The sequence below is a fragment of the Girardinichthys multiradiatus genome, chromosome 18 (genome assembly GCF_021462225.1).
Source record: "Girardinichthys multiradiatus isolate DD_20200921_A chromosome 18, DD_fGirMul_XY1, whole genome shotgun sequence".
Taxonomy (NCBI): Eukaryota; Metazoa; Chordata; class Actinopteri; order Cyprinodontiformes; family Goodeidae; genus Girardinichthys; species Girardinichthys multiradiatus.
The window spans coordinates 32,847,085-32,867,674 of NC_061810.1; the positions used below are offsets into that span (position 1 = coordinate 32,847,085).

General features: G+C 37.2%; 1 protein-coding gene across 1 annotated transcript; it reads left to right on the plus strand.

The window, feature by feature from the left end:
• Positions 1–1,462: 1,462 nt before the first annotated feature.
• On the plus strand, positions 1,463–14,221 carry LOC124884532 (protein sel-1 homolog 3). The gene is made up of 23 exons (XM_047392483.1): positions 1,463–1,565; positions 1,652–2,126; positions 2,318–2,444; positions 2,536–2,657; positions 4,208–4,323; positions 4,413–4,474; positions 4,567–4,696; positions 4,975–5,110; positions 5,211–5,348; positions 5,495–5,700; positions 5,786–5,965; positions 7,640–7,759; positions 10,213–10,353; positions 10,455–10,517; positions 10,634–10,807; positions 10,899–11,026; positions 11,954–12,037; positions 12,117–12,207; positions 12,293–12,380; positions 12,457–12,566; positions 12,661–12,788; positions 12,896–13,001; positions 13,666–14,221. The coding sequence occupies exons 1-23, from the start codon at positions 1,512–1,514 to the stop codon at positions 13,759–13,761; spliced, it is 3,075 nt and encodes a 1,024-aa protein (XP_047248439.1). The 5' UTR covers positions 1,463–1,511; the 3' UTR covers positions 13,762–14,221.
• Positions 14,222–20,590: the final 6,369 nt, after the last annotated feature.

Genomic DNA, 20,590 nt, shown 5'->3' on the forward strand with positions numbered 1-20,590 from the left:
GTGTAAAAGGTTAACTTGTCATAAAAAAAGAAAAAGCTAGAGACTTGCATTTCAGGCATACAGTGACTTGCAAAAGCTTTTATACCCCTTGGAGTTTTTTTCTGTCATGTTACAACCATTAACTTTAATGTATTTTATTGGGATTTTATGTGATGTACCAGTACAAAGTTGAGCATAATTGTAAAGTGGAAGGAGAGGAATACATATTTTATTTTATTTTTAAATAAAACTTTCAGAAGTGGCCTGCAATTCAATTTTCAACACATCTGTGTCAATACCTTGTAGAACCTTCTTTCACTGTAATAACAGCTGGAAGTCCTTTGGGAAAAATGAAGCTGCTTTGTCCATTTGAAAGTGAACATCTTGTCTTTTCTTCTTTGTTAAATTGCTCAAATGGATTAAATACTGGGAACATATATTTCCAAATCATATCACAAATTCTTAATTGGATTTAGGTCTGGAATTTGACCACTGTAACATAAGAATATGATAAGATCTACTTCATAGTAGCTCTTGCTTTATGGTTAGGGTCATTGTCCTGTTGGAAGATAAAAATCCGGCCCTAGCATGTAGTTTTTTTTTCCAGAATATCCCTGTATTTTACTTTTCCTTCCCATAGAAAGGACTCCTGGATCAGTGCTTCTTTGTGTCTCTGCTCTGTTCTCTCAAACCCCCAGTCGGTCGTGGCAGATGGCCGCTCACACTGAGCCTGGTTCTGCTGGAGGTTTCTTCCTGTTAAAAGGGAGTTTTTCCTCTCCACTGTCGCTACATGCATGCTCAGTATGAGGGATTGCTGCAAAGTCAACGCCAGTGACTGTCCACTGTCTCTACATGCTCATCCTGGAGGAGGGAATGCTGCAAGTCACTGACTGGATGCAATCTGCTGGGTTTCCTTAGAAAGATTTTTAATCCAATTTGAATAAATAACTGAATCTGACTGCACTGTTCTGTGGTTAGGATTAATTGGTATGTATGTACCTGACTTTTGTGAAGTGCCTTGAGACGACATGTTGTGAATTGGCGCTGTATAAATAAATTGAATTGAATTGAATTTTGATCCATCAACTGACTAGCCTTCCTCATAAACGCAGCATGATCCTCCCGCCTCCACTTTTCAACAGAGGAGCGTCTGTTCAAATTACAGTGTTGGTATCCTGCCACACATAGCATTTCGCATGTAGTCTAAGATTTTACATTTTGATGTCAAATGACAGAATATGAAAAAATGTAATACTTTTGGAAGGCCCTGCAGATGCAGGTTCAGTGGAGAAGCTAAACTATTGGTACAACTTTAGCTTTCTTCTTCACTATTGAAATGCAACCCAATGCACAGAGCTCCTCCCCACCTACACTCCTCAGGTAGTATTTGGGTGGAACTGTATGCTGTTAAATATTTACCTGTGTTTCAGTGAAGCCAATCTGGAACAGGATTAGATCCGGATATGAAGGCTGTTTCTTTCACTGCAGCTTAAGTCTCTTTAATGAGAAGTTTACTGAGGGTGCTATGAAACATGGGCTCCCGTAAATTATACAGATGCATCTGCCAGTTTTTCCTCAGTATGCAGGTAGGAGCATGTTTATCTAATGCATCTCTGATAGAGCCCTCTCATCTGCTTTCACCAGGTGAATAATTGTTTGCTATGTGCTTCAGATTGTTTGTGGTTTGGACAAGGTGAAGCTCCTGAATCCTCCAGAGGAAGCTGTCCCAGATCATCTCCTGAGAATTCTCTACTCTTGTGATGTAGCTGCTACAATACAGCTGGACTGTGTTGTATCATTTGAAACTGGCACAGTCTCCACAATCCTTATAAGACAGTGGAGCTGTGTCCCTAGTGACCTTTTAATAAAGACTGTGAAGCTGAATCTGCCAGACTGGTTGGTTTATCAAGCAGACGGAATAGTTCCAGAGTCTCACAGCGTGCTGAGTTGTTTTCTTCGAGTCTCGGTTAAATACAGTGGTTCTGATGATACTAAAAGATCTGCTGGTTCTCAGGATGTGGCATCTTTGCAGCTTAAGCCCTTTTTTTGTCGACCTGTCAAGCAGCATCAGCTCTGCACAGCGTGGAGCAAACAAATGTTACAATTAACCCGGCGTTTTTTACAGAAACAGTGCCCTTCAGAGCAAGGTAAGGCTGGACCAGTGAGACTATAATAGATGTCTGCGTTTTCTTTATTTTATTTTGTTTTTTAAATTCATACCTACAGCATCTTGGAAACGTCAGAACAGAAACTGGAAAAGATTTGCTTGAAACAATAGCCTGTTTTAAATGGATGTGCATATTATTTTTAACCAACTAAAACTCCTCATAACCCTTAGAAAACATCCATCTTTTGTCTGCAATCTATGCTTCAACTGGAGAAAGTTTTGGTATAACAAAGACGCTGCACCCACACAAGAATGAGCTGCTGGAGCACTTCCGTCTTAACGCTATTTCCTTTCCTTGGTATGAAAGTAAAGCTACAACACAGTTAACTATTCTGTGGATGCAGATGTTAGAATAGCCTTACAGCAGATCACTATTTTGTTTTTCCTAGGTGTGAACTTTCCATGTGGATATTTGTGACCAGGGATTGCAAGGCCAGATTATGTGGAGTGTTTCATCATATTGATTCCAATAACAATTATGCCACACCAGCACTTTTCCTCACAAAATCAGGTATTATGAACTTTTCTATTTCTTTGTGTATTCTTAAGAATCCGCTTTTTTGCTCTAAAATGCCCATCCCATAAAATATACTAAGTTTTCTAACAAGCAAAAAAAATGTATGAATATATAATTTATTAGTTATTTTAGGCTTCTAATGGTTTGTTGGATCTGAATCAAAATAATCTGTACTACGCAATTTTTTTTTCAAACCTACAATAAGATTTAGTGACATACTTAGAAAATGTTAAAAGAAACGCATCCTTACCCTTGTTACACCCTTCTTAAACATTTTGGAATTGTTTGGAATCACCTTTGATTGGCAGGGGAATCTGTGTCCATTTTTGCTAAAACCTAAGATTCCAGAAGCTTAAAGGTTCATTTTGTTCTTGTGCAGAAGGCAATTTTGGTTTTTCACGCTAAAATAACCACATATTTACAAATAAAAGACATTACCTTGATGAAGACATCTTCAAATTTCCTTTGTATGCCAAATCACCTGTTTCATTTTTTTTGGTTTGTTTCTGTAGCAACATAATGGACTTTCTGAAAGCAAATCCTAAATAACAGTTAATTAAATCATATATTATTTTCTCATGTTTTTATTATTTTGGTTCCGATCCCAATTTCAGCCAGTCACCATTCGTGAAACTTAGCAGAACAAGGTGGTCTGATCAAGCCAAAATAACTAAGCATCGTCTAGTGGTTATTATATACTTAAATTATATAACCACATCTCCTTTCAGAAGAGTATGAATAGATTACATAACATTATTCCAAATCATCGGTTGCCAAAACAGGTACAAATTGATGCATTATATGAAATTGCTGGTATGAAACATCCCGCTACAGCCAGCTCCATGTTGTACCTGAAAAGTTGCGAACAAACAATTATGTCTTTTTATCTTATGACTTATAGTTTTGTATTTCATGTCTGGATACAACTACAGACTATTAAGTAACAGCTTCTTTTTTTATTCTTTTTTGAAGTCTTGCCACTTGCCCTGAGGGAAAAAAGATAATTTATTGTAAAGAAACAAATTGTATACATTTCCTTAGCTATACTAACAGTTTTACATGAGTTCACAAAGAGCCACCTGTAGAAAACTCAAATCCAAAACTGATTTCCACTTTGACCTTTTTTATTTTGCAATATTAAGAACTGTAAATATTTAAATTCCAAAATTTTTCTGACTTTGGGAGTTTTATTTAAATTTGTCTCTTAAATAAATAATGATTTTGGAGTTTGGAGTTTTTCTTACTAGCCCCTTTATAACAAGTGGCCACTCTCACATTGGCAAACATTTATATACTAATAAAATCTTCCCAAACTGTGCCACGTGTATTTATTATCTGTCAACACTTCTCCCTGCTGGTATGAAATTTGTAAAATGTGTTTACATTATTTAAATATAATAAAACTGGACATCCAAGACATTAGAAATCATTCCCTTTTATCCTTAGTCTGTGTCTGTTAAGAAAAGCGTCAGATAGACAGCCAAATTACAGCTTTAATTAGATTGATTTGAAAGAAGTTTTTTATATCTACACTTTAAATACAGGCAAGCTACACATTCAGATAAGTGGAGTTTCTGAAGAATCTTCTGCATTTCTCTCCTCGTTCACCATGCCCTTAAATAAGTGGTGCCAACTCAGTTTGGTGTTACAAGGAAGAACTGTGAGTGATGTCATATTGACACAGCATATCCTTCAATATTTGCCTAATGATAAGAATGAAATTGAAGCTGCAATTGTCTTTATATTTAGGTCACTGTCTCCTTGGCGTTTATGAATAACGGGGAAAGAAAGGTTAAATCTTCAGAACACATGTAGGTCTACTTTTCACTTTAATGACAAAGTGATCATGTGATTGTATCAGGAGAAAAAATTGTTCTGTTTGTCTTTAATTTTTTTCTTACAGGTTGAGTCATGCTGCCATGTTTGATGACACAGAAGGGTATTTTGTGATTGGTGGAGGGAAATACATCCAAGGTGTGGAGGGCTATTTTGGACCAGTGGTGTACTACCGCAACAGAGTTCTCCATAGCATGGTAATTATGCTCCTTTTACCACTAATAACAAACAAGTGCATCTTAATAAAGTAGAATCTAACTGAAAAGTTAATTTACATCAGTGAAACTAGTTAAACTCATTTATATAATTTTATGCTTAGTGAATCTATTAAATATCCGAGTTTAAATTGTTCAACTGATTTATTGAAAAAGTCAACTAACAATTTTCTCGTTTATTTTGATGCAGTTTTAAATTCACCATTATTGTAATGGTGAATTTCTCAGGCTAAATCTTATGCCTATTTTTTATTCCGCAGTCTGAAGTTGTTATTCCAGATGTTATAAAAAACACAAACCTGACTAGATGGCTGCAGAGCTGCCAAGAATTCATTTTTGACATCACGGTCAAGATCAGCGGATTCACACTCAAAGCTAAACACAAGAAAGAAGGGGGTAATGTCTCTTTTGTCCACTAGATGGTGGTACAATTACTAGGAAAGAAAAAACTTGTCAAGCCAGTGCCACAATATTATTGACTGCTTTCCTATTCCAGATACCTGTTTTGATATTTTCCATGAGTGGGTGGAAATGGAGAGAAAACCCCCAAATTCCCAGTGTGAGTCCTGGGAGGAGGCTCTTCCTCGCAGAAAGCTGGCTGTCCAGCTAGCCAAGCTACTGGTTTTTAAATATGGTAATAAATAAAGTACATAATGCAGATATGTCTGACTGGACAGCTTGAAAGTTTTGACGATCTCTTGATTCACTGATTGATATTTATGAGCTATTAAACTAATAAAGAACTGACTCATTGAAATAATTTCAGTTTCCTCATTGCAGGAGGAACAGCAGTAAGCCCGTCGTCTGTTGGAAGAGCTCTGTATTCCTTATCACTTCATAAGATGGGGAAAACGAGCAGCAGTGCAGTGGTCAGCAAAATATTACCTCTGTTGCTCCAAGCTGGCTGCCTTGCTGACAACCACGCTCTGCACGTGTCATCTGTGCTCTACAGCACTGGCCTAGGAGTCCAGAAACACCCCATTAAGGTGTTTTATTCTGTCAGCAATTGTTTCTCACTGCCTGGGGTTAACATGTCCAGTTTATTATCAAATGGTTCTGTGTTCGCCGCAGGCTTGGCTCCTTTCCCTGCTGGGTGCTCAAAGGGATGATCGGTTGGCACTTTTGCGTCTCGGGTACATGCACCAGCAGGGGCTACATGGTTTTCCTAAAGACCCAGATCTGGCCTATGCCTATTACGCAAATATTGCAAAACAGACAACTTTAGACCTCCATAACCCTACACCACAGCAGGTAATGTATGTTTGGGATGTTGTAAAGTAGAAGAAAACAATCAGTTATGCAATAGCTGTAGTGCAGGAGCTGGAAGAAAACTCTCCCTTATAAGTTACTTTTTATTATATGGTGCCTTGTGAAAGTTTTTAACACCAAATTACAGATCCAAACCTTTTAGTTATATCTCTCAGCTTTGGACAGATTTAATTCATTTTCTTCCTTGCAAAATAGCTCAAGCTCCTTCTGATTAGATGGAGTGTCTGTCTGGACATCAATTTTCGTGTCTTGCCACATATTCTCAGTTGGATTTAGATCTTGCAATTGACTGGGCCTATCTAACAAACAAATCTGCATTGATCTGAACCCTTCCACTGTATTTCTGGCTGTATGTTTAGGGTCAATGCCCTGCCCAAGGTGAATCTCTGTCCCAGTCTTACGTCTCTTCAGCCCATTAACAGATTTTCTTCCTGGATTGCTATGTAAACCAGCTACCTTGATCCCTCCTGCTGTATAGCATCCCCACAGCATGATGCTGCCACCAATATTATTGACCATGGGTATGGTTTGTTCTGGGTGATGTGCCTTGTTACTTTTCCACCACATATATGATGGCTAAATGTACAATTTTGGCCTCATCTGATCAGAGCACTGTTTTTCCTATGGTTCTTGGATCTCCCGGAAGGGTAGTGGCGAATTTATCAAGTGTTTGACTAATTACTGTCCTGTTGACAGATTCCTCCGCCCGAGCTGTGGATGTGTGCAGCTGCTCCAGAGTTACCTTTGGCCTCTTGGCTGCTTCTCTGGGTAATGCTCTCCTTGCCTAGTCTTTCAGTTTAGGTGGGTAGCCATGTCTTGGTAGGTTTACAATTGCAACAAACTCTTTCTATTTTCAGATGATTAATTGAACTTTTTAATTTCAGAAATTTAAAATGTTTTAATTAAATTTGTTTTTATAATACATTTTTTTTTTAGTTATTTCATTTCCCTTTGGTATGAATAAAGCATTATTGAATTGAATTTAATTGAACGGTTTTCCATGAGATGTTCAGTTCTGGGCGTATTGTTTTCTGACCTAATCCTGATTTAAACTGCTCAAAAGCCAGATCCTTTACCTATCTGGTGTGTTCCTTTATGATGCCGTTTGTTTACCAATGTTCTCAGGGATATAAAAATAAAAGGCAATCAATATAATTGCATGCTACATTTTTCAGATTTGTATTTGTAAAGCATTTTGAAGAATGCACATTGTTTTTCTTCCGACATTGTTTTTCTTCCACTTCACAATTATGCACTACTTTGTGCTGATCTGTTACATAAAATCCTAATAAAACACAATCAAATCTGTGGTTTTATTGTGACAAAACACAGAAAAAGTTTGTCACAATAAAAGTGGTATGAACACTTTTGCAGGGGCCTGTTTCTTATTTTTATGACATGTGAGCTGAAACAGAATATGCCTCTAAAACTTTTATTGGTACTGAGAGATCAGGTTTCAGTTGAAAGTCATCAATATGTTTTCTGCAGTCTGTGCTCTGCATTATAGGACAGATTACTGTTTGATATAGCGGATGTTTGCAACAGTTTTTCATGTTTAAATCATAACCCAGTTCAGCATTTTTTGGAGGAAACTGTAAAAACGAAAATCAAAGTCTTTAACCTTAATATGTCTTCTACGTTTCATTTCCTTTCAAGGCTTTCGTGGAAGCTGTACATTTGAACAACGATGAAGCTTTGAACCTTCAGACCAATGAGGGCCATCACATCTTTCAGTGGCTGAAACTACAGGCCCGCAGAGGGGCAGCTGAGGCTGAGGTATCCAGTTTTATCTTACCCTGCTCTTTGAGGCATCTGAGGGAGCTTATTTAAATTCCTTTGTGGATATAGGCATTCTCTGAGGCTCTGAGATCTCTTTTCATGATAACCCTGCCAGACCCATTGATGTAGAGATCAGGGGTGGGCTGTGTGCACCACCATCTGTTGTGCGAGACCCCCCCTCCCTTCTTTTTGTTCTTGCTGAATCTTCCATCCATCTAGCTCCATGTGTGAGATTGCAGTCATGCTCTAGAAATAACTCAAAGGACATCTCCCATTGGTCATGTATTTACTGCTTTTTACAGGTTTTTTAGGATCGTACATTATGAAGGTAAAACTCATTTCTATGTAACTGGAATTTCTTTTTAAAAAAGGGCCTAAACAAACAAATCCCATTTAAGGACATGCAAGCATAGTGCTGAACATTGGCCAAGAGCAAGGATACCAAGGCAAGAACCTTCAACTCAGGGTGAATCAATGCACAACACAATGGCCTTACAAGGAAAATAAAAAAGTGAAGTCTTACAAATATTTGCAAGGCAATTTATCTAGTGAGAAGTCAGGAGAAATGCTGTTTGAGCGCTGTAGCTTTTAAAAGCTCTGTGGTGAGCCTTCACCTTCTGTAATTCAGTTGCCAAATGACAACTTGTGACAAAAAGTACAATTCAAATAACAACAATTCTGGAAAAACTGAGTTATTTGGTATAACGTTTGCTCCAGTTCAGACCAGCACTGTTTCTCTGACACACACTCCTGAAAACCCATAGTGCCACTTTGCTGGACCATTGTTTCAGTGCTGTGAAAATAATGGATATCATATACCATCTTATACAATTTACCACACCACTCAAAACCACTCTTGAACCTTTTCACATCTTGTCACATTATAGCCAATATTACACGTATAATTTATCAGAATTTTATGAGGTTGGCAGACACAAACATCGTATAATTGTGAAGTGGGGAAAAGAAATGATATGTGGCTTTTAACATCTTTTACAAATAGAAATCTCCAGACCTATGTATTTAACTCATCTTCAAATGTGCTTTTCCTTAAGGTCTTTTTTATTATTATTGTACTGTAGTTTTTAGTTATTTGTATGATTTAAATTGTTTTTCTTTTTTATTGTGTTTTAATTTTATGTTGTCTCTATGAACTGCATTGTGATTTTTATCTGTCAAAGGTGCTATTTAAATAAAATGTAATATTAATTGACTTACCGTTTGAGTCACAACTTTGTAGAACCATATTTCCATGTAAACACAGCTAAAAATCTTTAGGGGTTATTCTTTACTTGCATCGTACAACTAGAGACTTAGAGAATTTCTTTGCTTGTTCTACTTTGCAAATAGCTCAAGCTCATTCAGACCAGAAGGAGAGCGGCATTGGCAGTTTCAAGTCTTGTTGCAGTTCCTTAACACGATTTTAGGCCTGGACTTTGACAGAGCCTTGTGGTCGCGCGCTTAACTCCTACACCACCAGCATCGTGCCCTGTTTTAGCCTTTCTAACACAATTTAACTAGTATGTTGTATTGAAATCTGTTTTCTGTTTGTTTGTTTTTTGGCATCACTAGTAGCCTTTACTATTGTTTATTTTTTAGGCAGACAGGAAGTGGGATGAAGAGAGGGGGAAGACATGCAGCATGCAACAGTTGAGGACTGAGGCCTCTGTATTTGGGTCGTGTGCTCTACCACTCCACCATGCGCCATGCTCCTCACAACTGTTTAATTGTACCTCTGGTTGTGTGTTTAATATTGTTGTACTACTAAATAGTGGACTTTTTACCAAGGTTTAAAGATTTTGTAGCCTTTGACCTCTTTATGTCCAGGATTGCTCTTTGCTTAGCTCCAACCGAACCCATCAACTCTGATCAGCTTTCTTGTACCTGGTGAAGAGAATCATCGCCACAGCATGATACCACCATCATGTTTTACTTTGTTCCTGACCTGTCTGCTGTGTTCCTTGGTCATTATGAACCTGTTTGTTCACTAATATTCTCTAACAAACCTCTAATCTTCACAGAACAGCTTTATACAGAGATTACACACACAAGTGGACTCTGTTAGGGGTGTTCTGAAAGTAATTGGCAGCACTGGATTTTATTTAGTGGTATTAGAGTAATTCTGGCTGAATCCAAATACACACCACACTTTTCAGTTGTTTCTGTGTAAAACCTTTTTTTTGTTTCACTTCACAATTATGTTCTGCTTTTTGTTGGTCGATGACATAAAATTTCAATAAATTACATTGAGATTTGTGGTGGTAATGTGACAAAATGTAGAAAATGTCAAAATATGCACTTCAAGCATCTCCTGTGCAAAACATTTCTTTATTCTTTTATTTGGGACTTGACCCTTTTTGTGGTTTATAGTCTTGTAAAATTGTAGACGGATACAAACATTTAAATACCTTATTTTCTGGTAAAAATGAAAAATAATAATTGTTTTTCAGCAAACTCTTGCCCGCATGCTCTTCTGGGGTCAGCAAGGATTGTCGGCAAACATTCAGGAGGCTGTGAAGCACTACAGAAGAGGAGCTGTCCAGCTAGAGGACCCAGTGTCAATGTATGACTATGGAATAATACTCCTACTGGTAAAATTTTTATCCAATATACAAAAAAAATGCATGCTTTTTTTTAGATTTTTAAGATGAGGGATCTTATAGACCTTTTTAAACAGTATTTTTCTCTGTAGGGCCATGGAGTTGAAAAGGATGTTCCAAAAGGTGTCATGTTCCTCAAAAAAGCAATGGAACAGGTTTTATATAATTACATTTCAATTACTCATTTTTAACCACAATGTAATATTTAGTGTGTTATCTTTGCAGCTAGATTTATATTTAAAGTTTCAACATTCCATGTTTTTTTCTTCAGGGTTTTGTTCCAGCAATCAATGCCCTGGCCTGGTACTATGAGCAGTTTGAAAAGGACTACCAGCAGGCAGTGCAGTTGTGGGAAAAGGCTGATTTCCTTGGTTCTCCAGATGCCCCTTTAAACCTTGGTGTCTTGCACTCACAGGGCCTGTATCCAGGAAAACCTGCTAACCAGGTTTGCTTACATGCAAAGACATACTATTCATTGTACCTTTTCATAAAAGCTTTGTTTAATTCAGTGGGTTATTAATTTGTGTTTCCATCAGTATGTGGCCTACAAGTACTATCTGAAGTCTGCAGAAAGAGGACATATGCGGGGAGCAGCTTTCCTTGCTGACATCTGGGCTACAGGAATACCCGACTATGTTGAGAGACGTCCATCAGATGCCGTTTTGTTAGCTACTTGCACTTTTTTTTTAATCACTTTATGAACACCTCCAAATAATTGTTTACATCTACTCATTATCAGCATGAAAGTCATAATAGTTTTGGATATTTAAGCATCATAAACATTCTCAACATTTCAGGGGGGTAACCTAAACTTGAGTGTTTGTTTGTAGGTTAAATAGCCTTTGCAAGATGCAGCTTACCACCATCAATATTCTGGCATAATTCTGGATCAATATTTGACAACTTCTCTTAGCAGAATTGGTAGAATTCCTATAAATCAATAGATTCTCTGCCATGCTTTTAAGCGTAGTCCACAATTTCTTAATAAGGTTGAAATGAGAACCACCCGAGTAGCTTAATGTTGTCCTACTTTAGTTATTCCATTTGATGTGTTTGAGATCATTGTCCTGTTGGAACAATTGATGATCTCAAAGCTCTGATGATGTCCACAAAACTTTTACCCTCAGATGAAAGGAAATTAGTTATACTAATCGAGAATAGTCCAGAAACCACCAAGGCTCAAGCATATCATAAATTGAACCCCTAATGTTACTTTCCCCAATAAAGCCAGTTTAACATCAACATAGACTTGGAGGTGCAGACCAAGAAAGAAACCCCTGGACCAAAACCGTTTGTGTTTTAAAAAACACAAAATGTTTATGTTGTATCATTATTCCATCCTAGCAAAGGAATAGTTGAAACGCATCATTAAAAGTATGTAATTAACTGTATAATTGGGTTGGATTGACTTTTTGTAAAGGTACTAGAAACGACATTGTTGTGAATTGGCCATATAACAGAGTTCAACTGAATCATTGAAAACCCCAAAATCGGATGAGAGTCATGCCAATGATGAGAGTATTTAAACGTTTGACCAGACTGTTTGTGTTTGCACACGTCTGAGTTACAATGTTTTTTCCATTAAATGTAGGTGGGTTAAGTGGACAGCTGAGCAGAATGGATATTTGGGCATCATCTTACAGAAAGCGCTGGATTCCTATCTCAAGAGTGACTTGTGCGTTCTCTTCTTTTCAGACTTGATATGAAAGTAAACGGGTAGCATTTACATCAGTGTGACACTGTCTTTCAAACAGGTTCATATCTTTGTTATTTTATATGATGGCAGCTGAGTCGGGGTATGCTCCTGCACAGTTCAATGTGGCATACCTATGTGAAGAAAATGTGGTAAGGTTTTTTAATGAGCATCCGTATCTTGTATATCTTTAATGTAATTTTTGAAATACTGAGTCTTTCATTGTTTTTGTTCAAGGCCGGTTTGCTGGATCCTGCTTATGCAACAAGCTGTATGTGGAGATATTACAATCTCACAATCCAGAGTCAGAATCCAGACACTTACGGTAAGTCACTAGCTTCAAGTTCAGTCATTTCCAGACCATTTACTTTAACTGACCAGTATTTTTGTTATTCCTCCAGCCTTCATTAGGATGGGTGACCTGTTGTATGAGGGGTTGGATGGCAGGCAGAAAGACTTTTTTTCTGCTGCACAGATGTATTCACTGGCAGCGTTAAGGAACAACCCACAGGTCTTCTTTTTGCTCTTTTTTTCCTTTGTATGTGTTTATTCAACATCACACTTGTGAATATTTCTTTGTAAGTTGAACTTTTAATCTTTTCTAGGGATGGTACAATCTCGGCTTGCTTGCTGAAGAAGGTTACAGACTGCCACTTTCCATAATGATTGAGCTTGGCTTATCTGAGCTGTACCTTGCAGACGAGAATTTGCTTCTAAGTGCTTTGTATAAAAGGTTAGCTAAGGCTAAAAATATGTTTGTTACTTTGGTTATTTTATGTCTGTAAAACTATATGTGTACATATATATTACATATAGTTAATTTCTTTTTCCTTTTTAAAGATGCAGAGACTCAGACAATACAGATTCATACTTGCCCTGCAGCCTCGCCCTTTTCTTTGTACTTTTACGATCATTGGAAAAGTCCTACATTGCTGCGGTCATTAAGGTTGGTTCAGTCTGCTAATGTATTACAAATACCCACATAATAACTTCAATAAATTAGATTAATTTGCAACAAGTTATATTGCATTTTATAATGAAAATGTTAATATCCTAACAAAAAATCACAAAAATAAAATAGGATGTAACAAAAAGAGTACTACAAAAGTATTTATGAATGACATACATAAGAGTGCAGCTGTCAATTACTGTAGTAATCAATTATTCTAGTGAATATTGTTTCAATTAATCGATTAATCTAACAAGAAATACTCTTAGTAGATAATATACCTCAATAAACAAACATTTTAAGCTTATAAAAACATTGCACATTTACAATACACTGTAAATGGCAAAAACATAAAAAAGAAAATTATTTACAGACAAAGAAGGTTTTTAATCTTAAATGCAAAACATATATATATTTTTTTGTACAGTTTAGTTTTAATTACTGCTTTGAATGGGTTGTTCTATCAGCAAATGGCATGTTTTAGAGTCTCTATATACTCCAGTTTACAATTATTCAATTACTAAGTTAGTTGACAATTATGTCAATAATCAATTAATCTTGATTAACCCAATTAATTGTCTCAGCCCTAGATTTGTAAATGTTAGCAGTAAATACTTACTGAACTGTAATATATATTCACCATGTCCATGTTTTTTTACAGGTTTCCACTGCTGTTGCTGTGGTTGCATCTCCTGCATTGTATGTAATAATTGTCCTTGGTGTGCTCAGGAGACGCATGAACCACCAAGACTCTTGACCCAAATCTGACAGAAGGAACAAAAAGCAAATGAATTATTTAGTGTAACATCTCAGTTTAAATGCAGGTTACCTTGGGGTCAATAACAGTGTGATGTAATTTATTTAATGTATTGGATTAAATATATTATTTCAGCGGATTAAGTAATGTCAAAAAATCTGTTTTAAGCAGTAAAGAAAAAGAAGGGTCTGCTCATGTTCTGTAAGGTTGGATCCTTCCCAGTGTGAAGGGTCAGCAGTTGTCTGTGCTGCTTTCTTCAGGCACAGGGACCTCAGCTGTTGTGTCTGGTTTTTGTTGAAGTTGCTTTTGCTGTTTGTAGGTCACAGCCCCTGATGCTCTGCTGTAACCATGACTTCTTAATCTTAACCTTAAGGATCGGCTACTTTTTTCCTTCCGTCTTTGCAACTCTTCTCAGTCTTTTATAAGATTCTTGCCAAATAAATGATTCTAAAAGTTTGTATTTTTGACATGCTATTCCTGTCAGGAATATAAATTATGTTTGTCATTGTCAGACTATCTGCAGGTAAAAGCTAAATCCAATAAATGCAGTCTATGAGCGTGCACAAGTGATAAAATAACTATGAGGTGAATCAATCTGCCAACAAAGACAAGACCTTGTCATTTCTCCCACTTCAAGTATTTAGATGTCCAGATAAGAGAATTTTCATCAGTGCTGACAGAGTGTCTGCATAGCAAATGAGAAGCATTATTATTAAGTTAATGCTATGATTCTTTCGTAGCATCTACACAACGTAACAGTTGAGTATACGTGTTGTCTCTGAGTTTACACATATATTTGTTTTAGATTTTTGTTTTGCTCCTTAGCAGTGCAAAACTGTAGAGTGTAGTCTAAATAAATAGTTTAATAGTTTATTTTTTATTTGAAATTCTTCTAAAATAAAGTAAAATGTTAACTGCAGCAACCTGGTTTAAAAACTCTTAGTAGATGCTCCATTGACATGATGGATTCTAACATTTGTGGCAAATCAGATAGAGATTTTAATATCATAAACACTAAACTATGGCATCGCACTGTGGCCGTAAAAGCAGCATATATCCAAACTGATGTGCTGTAAAAGCTGGTCATTAAGTGCGATGCAAGGTTGTTTCCATGGTGTTAACTAATTGAAGTTGCAGCAAGTTGGTTTATTTATTTTCCCAATAATGAAATTGTGCCAAACAGTTAATCTCTCTCTAGGGTGTCAAGATATGAAATTAAATAAGTGCATAAACATGTTCGACTATTAATTTCCTTTTTTTCAAGCTTTGGTGTTGATGTAGAGGTATGGAATTGCACTTACTGCCAGCATGAAATACTAAAGTGGAGGAAAGAGCTCTGCCCATATTTTATATCAGCAGCTGTTTTTGTTTAGACAGCTTTGGATGATTACATGAGTATGTAAGTGCACATATTTCAAACCAAGGGCAGATAATTTGTTTGAACCTTTGTTTCCGTAATTAATAACTGTGTAGGGCTTTATGCTACCAAACTGAAAATGTGTAAAGTATCCATGCTGAAGAAGAGTTTCTTTGCAGCAACATCTATATTTAATACTTTAATAGTTTGCTGTCAAGGCCAAATTCCTTTGTTCCAATCTGAACAGAAAGTTATGCATCTAAATGTTTTTGGGATACCTTATTTTAATTATTTGGGGGGAGGTTTTAAATGCAGTGGCATGCAAACGTATTTATTTATCTTCTCTTCTAACTTTTTTGCCATGCCACAAACCATATAGGGAACACATCATACAGACAAAAGTTAAGATCAAAATTAAACATTTTAGGCTACATACAAAATGCTGGATTTGGAGAAAAACAAAGCTTGTATGTCAACCTGAACACACCCCCCCCACTGTGAAACATAGTGGTGGCAGCCTCATAATGTGGGGCTCTACCGATGAGGAGATAGAAAGATAAATACCGGGTAATCCTTGAAATCCTTCAATCAATTTAGAACTGAAGGGAGGTATACTGCTGGAGTTATCCAGCAGGACAATGACCCTAAAACTACAGCCAGAGCTACAATGGAGTGGTTTACATCAAATCATTTGTCTGTTAGAATAGGCAAGTCAAAGTACAGACCTAATAATTAATTTGCAGCAGGCTTTCAATTTGTTCAATATTTAAGCATTTAAACAGTAAAGTAAAAGAAGATAAGAACAACAAGGCCTGACATGTAGGAATTTCTCCACAGAAAATAAAATCACTTCTAGAATACATAGTAGTACAGTATATGAGATATGTATCAAACTGTCAGAATGACCAGATTTATTTCTTACATCCTGGTGAGACAAGGCCACCATGCCCTCTGCTGTCGGAGCACTGCGCTGACTCCCAGACCTCCCTGTGAAGGGCTTTATTTATAGCGTGGCAGGAGCTGCAACACTAACAAGTGACAAGAGCTAAAATATCTACAACATATGCTTCACAGTAATGCCAAGTTTCAGGGTTGCTAAGGGGCAACAGCAAGGTTAATGCGTGGGAACTGTCATTAGTGGATCCACTCTTAAAAAATGCAACCTGATTAATGGGCTTAAGCTTTAAATATGTCAGCTGAAGTGTGTAGGATGACAAGAGGACAATTGTCAAATATGGAGAAAAACAAGATTGTGCTTTGTTGACCCAAGAGAAGTATTAAATTCACCAGTATGGAATAAATGTAGAATAATATGCATATATACAGGGGTTGGACAATGAAAGTGAAACACCTGTCATTTTAGTGTGGGAGGTTTCATGGCTAAATTGGACCAGCCTGGTAGTCAGTCTTCATTGATTGCACATTGCACCAGTAAGAGCAGAGTGTAAAGGTTCAATTAGCAGGGTAAGAGCACAGTTTTGCTCAAAATATTGAAATGCACACAACATTATAGGTGACATACCAGAGTTCAAAAGAGGACAAATTGTTGGTACATGTCTTGCTGGCGCATCTGTGACCAAGACAGCAAGTCTTTGTGATGTATCAAGAGCCACGGTATCCAGGGTAATGTCAGCATACCACCAAGAAGGACGAACCACATCCAACAGGATTAACTGTGGATGCAAGAGGAAACTGTCTGAAAGGGATGTTCGGGTGCTAACCTGGATTGTATCCAAAAAACACAGAATTTGTTGCATGCCCAGAGTGAAGCATGGGGGTGGATCAGTGATGGTTTGGGCTGCCATATCATGGCATTCCCTTGGCCCAATACTTGTGCTAGATGGGCGCGTCACTGCCAAGGACTACTGAACCATTCTTGAGGACCATGTGCATCCAATGGTTCAAACATTGTATCCTGAAGGCGGTGCCGTGTATCAGGATGACAATGCACCAATACACACAGCAAGACTGGTGAAAGATTGGTTTGATGAACATGATAGTGAAGTTGAACATCTCCCATGGCCTGCACAGTCACCAGATCTAAATATTATTGAGCCACTTTGGGGTGTTTTGGAGGAGCGAGTCAGGAAACGTTTTCCTCCACCAGTATCACGTAGTGACCTGGCCACTATCCTGCAAGAAGAATGGCTTAAGATCCATCTGACCACTGTGCAGGACTTGTATATGTCATTCCCAAAACGAATTGATGCTGTATTGGCCGCAAAAGGAGGCCCTACACCATACTAATAAATTATTGTGGTCTAAAACCAGGTGTTTCAGTTTCATTGTCCAACCCCTGTATGTATCCGTGTGTGTATATATGTGTGTGTGGGTATGTGTAAGATTAGTAAGCAAATGCCTGCGGACATCAATTTTCAAGTCTTGCCAGAAATTTCGAATTTGATTTGGGTCTGGACTGATTGGGCCATTCTGCCACGTGAATTGCTTTGATCTAAACCACTACACTGTAGCTCTGCCTGTATATTTAGGGTTGTAGGCTTGCTAAAAGGTTAATCTTCACCCCACCCTCAGTTCCTGCTGCAGAAAAGAATCCCCACACCATGATGCTGGCACCTCTATATTACAGTTTATCAGTACATATTTTGTATGACAAAAAGTCACATCTTGAATTCTTCTGACCAAAGCATCTTGTTTCTTATGTTTGCTGTGCTCCCTGATAAGGCTTGTGACAAACTGCTAACTGGAATTTTGATGGTCTTTCTTTTGTCTCTTTTTTTGACAATGATTTTCTTGTTGCTCTTTCTTAAAGCCCAGATTTGTTGGGTATTTGACCAGTTGTCCTTTTGTCAGATTCTCCCACCTGAGTTGTACGTCTCTGCTGCTTCTTTAAAATGACCATGTGTCTTAGCTGCTTCTATGAATAATGCTCTGCTGTCAGTGTAGGTGGACAGTAATGTCTTAGAGGATGTCCAGTAGTGCTTCACCATTTCAATTTTCAGATGATGAACTGAGCAGTGCCCCATAACGTGTTTAGTTTTGGGGAGATAACCTGTTATAACCTAGTCCTGGTTTAAACCTCTCTGCAAATGTAACCCTGACCTGACCTGTCTAGCCTGTTCTTTGGTTATCATGAGGCTTTTTGTGCTACAATGGGTCTAAAAACCTTCTGAGGCCTTCAATTAAAGGCAGTTCGTTTCTTATCTAGTTTTAACAACTGCTTGTGAAACAGGGGGTCATTGTTCTAAAGTTACTCAACATCTGAAGGCAATGGTTGCATTTCATTCCAGGGCATCAGAGTAAAGGGGCTTTCCTTCAAAAATATTTACCACGTTATGTTGGTCTATCAAAAAAAATCCGATTAAGACATCCTGAAGTTGTAACTTTATGCTATAAAATGTAAAACAAAATAAAAATAAACGAGGAGGAGGTTAATTTTGCATTCCAGTGGACAGGCATCTGCAGCAGTCGGTACATTGCTCATGTGCACAGTGAGTTGAGTCCTTGAACAAGTTAATTTGCAGAGACACTTTTGCACACACTGTAATGATAATATGACTGTCGCACTGAATGCATGTACTCGCTGAATATAGCACCTCTTTATGCTTATTCTGATCCCATTTGATTAAAGAATCCATGCAGAAAATTGTACAGGTGTTGCAATTAGAAGTTATCATCCTCTGCCATCTTGAAATAAATTGATCCACGCTTGAAATTACATATTAGAGTTGCTGAGTGCACATTGGTAAAAATGGGGGACAATAACCCACCAAATATGAGTCAGGCCTTGCCACTTGCATGACTGTAATATTTAATTACTTTGAAACAGCACAAATGTGCATATGAGAATGTTCACACAATATATAATGTTTTTGATCCTCTGACAGTAATTATTCTGAACATAACACCACACAGGGCCTCTTTTAGAACACAAATTTGCTTTTTTATGGCTCAGCATGATATTTCTCTGCTTAATTTTATAGCTTTTCTTCTCATTATCTGATTTCAGCACTTTTAAGCACTACAAGCATTCAGTGTTTCTAATTTTTAAATGAAGACTACTCTGCTAAGCAATCAGTTATCTTAGCAAACCGTGGCTGTTTCTTTGCACTTTATTCAATTGGTTTGTGGAAATCTTTGTAAATGTTTGTGATGTGGGAAAATGAGCTCATCTTACTGCTGCATTCATTCCTAATTGCATTGGTTTAGAGCATCATCAAACTGCCCAAATTGGAAAATTTGCCATTTGTTGCTCTTGTGCAATCACATAAAACTGCCATGTAACTCTAATTCAACTGTTTATGGTTAAATCTGCCAAGTGACAATCTCTGATTAAACAATCAGTATGAATGATAAGTGAGTAATTTCTTAGTGCTGCTCTCAGGCTCGTCCAGGGAGCAGCACTGGACTCACTTCAGCTCCCCGTAATGTGCCAAAAGACAACTCTGCCTTATCAGCAGCTGTGGAAGGCTGCCAGCCATCTCGCAGATAGATTTTTTTATTACCAAGAATAAATGGATATTGAATCTGTACGTAACTCTGTGACCTCGCAGCAAAGATAGTAATAAGTTGAGTGTGGAAAGGAACACTTTTAAAGCCAAGTTAATTCCTTATGGTTTAGTGTTTTACATTTACCCTATGAAAAGAGAAAGGAACAGCAGGAAAGGGACATTGTTAGACTTACAGGAAACACTAAGTGATTGGTCAGATTTAGCTTCTTCTGCAGTATGTTGCTTGGTTTAGTTATAGTGTCTTGCAAAAGTGTTTATTCATTCCACATGAACTTTTCCACATTGTGTCTTGTTAAAAGCACAAATTAGAATATATTATCTTACATTAGAGACCAAAACAAAGTAACACATAGTTGTCAAGTGGAAGGTACAAGATATGTGGTTTAGTTTTTTTTTTTTTCAAATAATATTCTGCAAAGTGTAGTTTGCATTTGCATTTTGTGCCCCCTTTAGTATATATATGCATTTCATGACCTCAACTGAAAGGCTTTGAATGATGTTACCCGTATTTTAAATGCAGTTCTGGTTTTACTGCTTTCTACAAGCAGGAAAACTGGTCTATGGTTACTTTTGTTTTTCAGCAAATCATACTCATGTGATAGCCAACAGAACATAGTACCTTTGCAAATATATCTGTATGCTGACCCATGAAAACCTGTCCCAATTCCCTGATACACTAGATGGCAGTATTGTGTCGTTTGAGATGACTTATGTACCTTTTTATTAATCATGGTGGATACTTTGATATGTCAAATACAGATTCATTTAAATTGACTTTTATCATTTATTAAAAGAGTAGTGAGTTTATAATGGTTTATTTTTTTTTTTTATATTAAACACTTTAAAAACATAGAAAACATTAGTGGGTGGCATTGGTATGGAAAAGTATATATACATAGATTAACTGTTTCACTTTTACTTTTGAAAAGGTTTAAGAACTAATAGGGTTATGCTAAATATTGAGCTGCTTGTAAGGTTCCGGTCTTGTTTTTAGGGCAGGTAA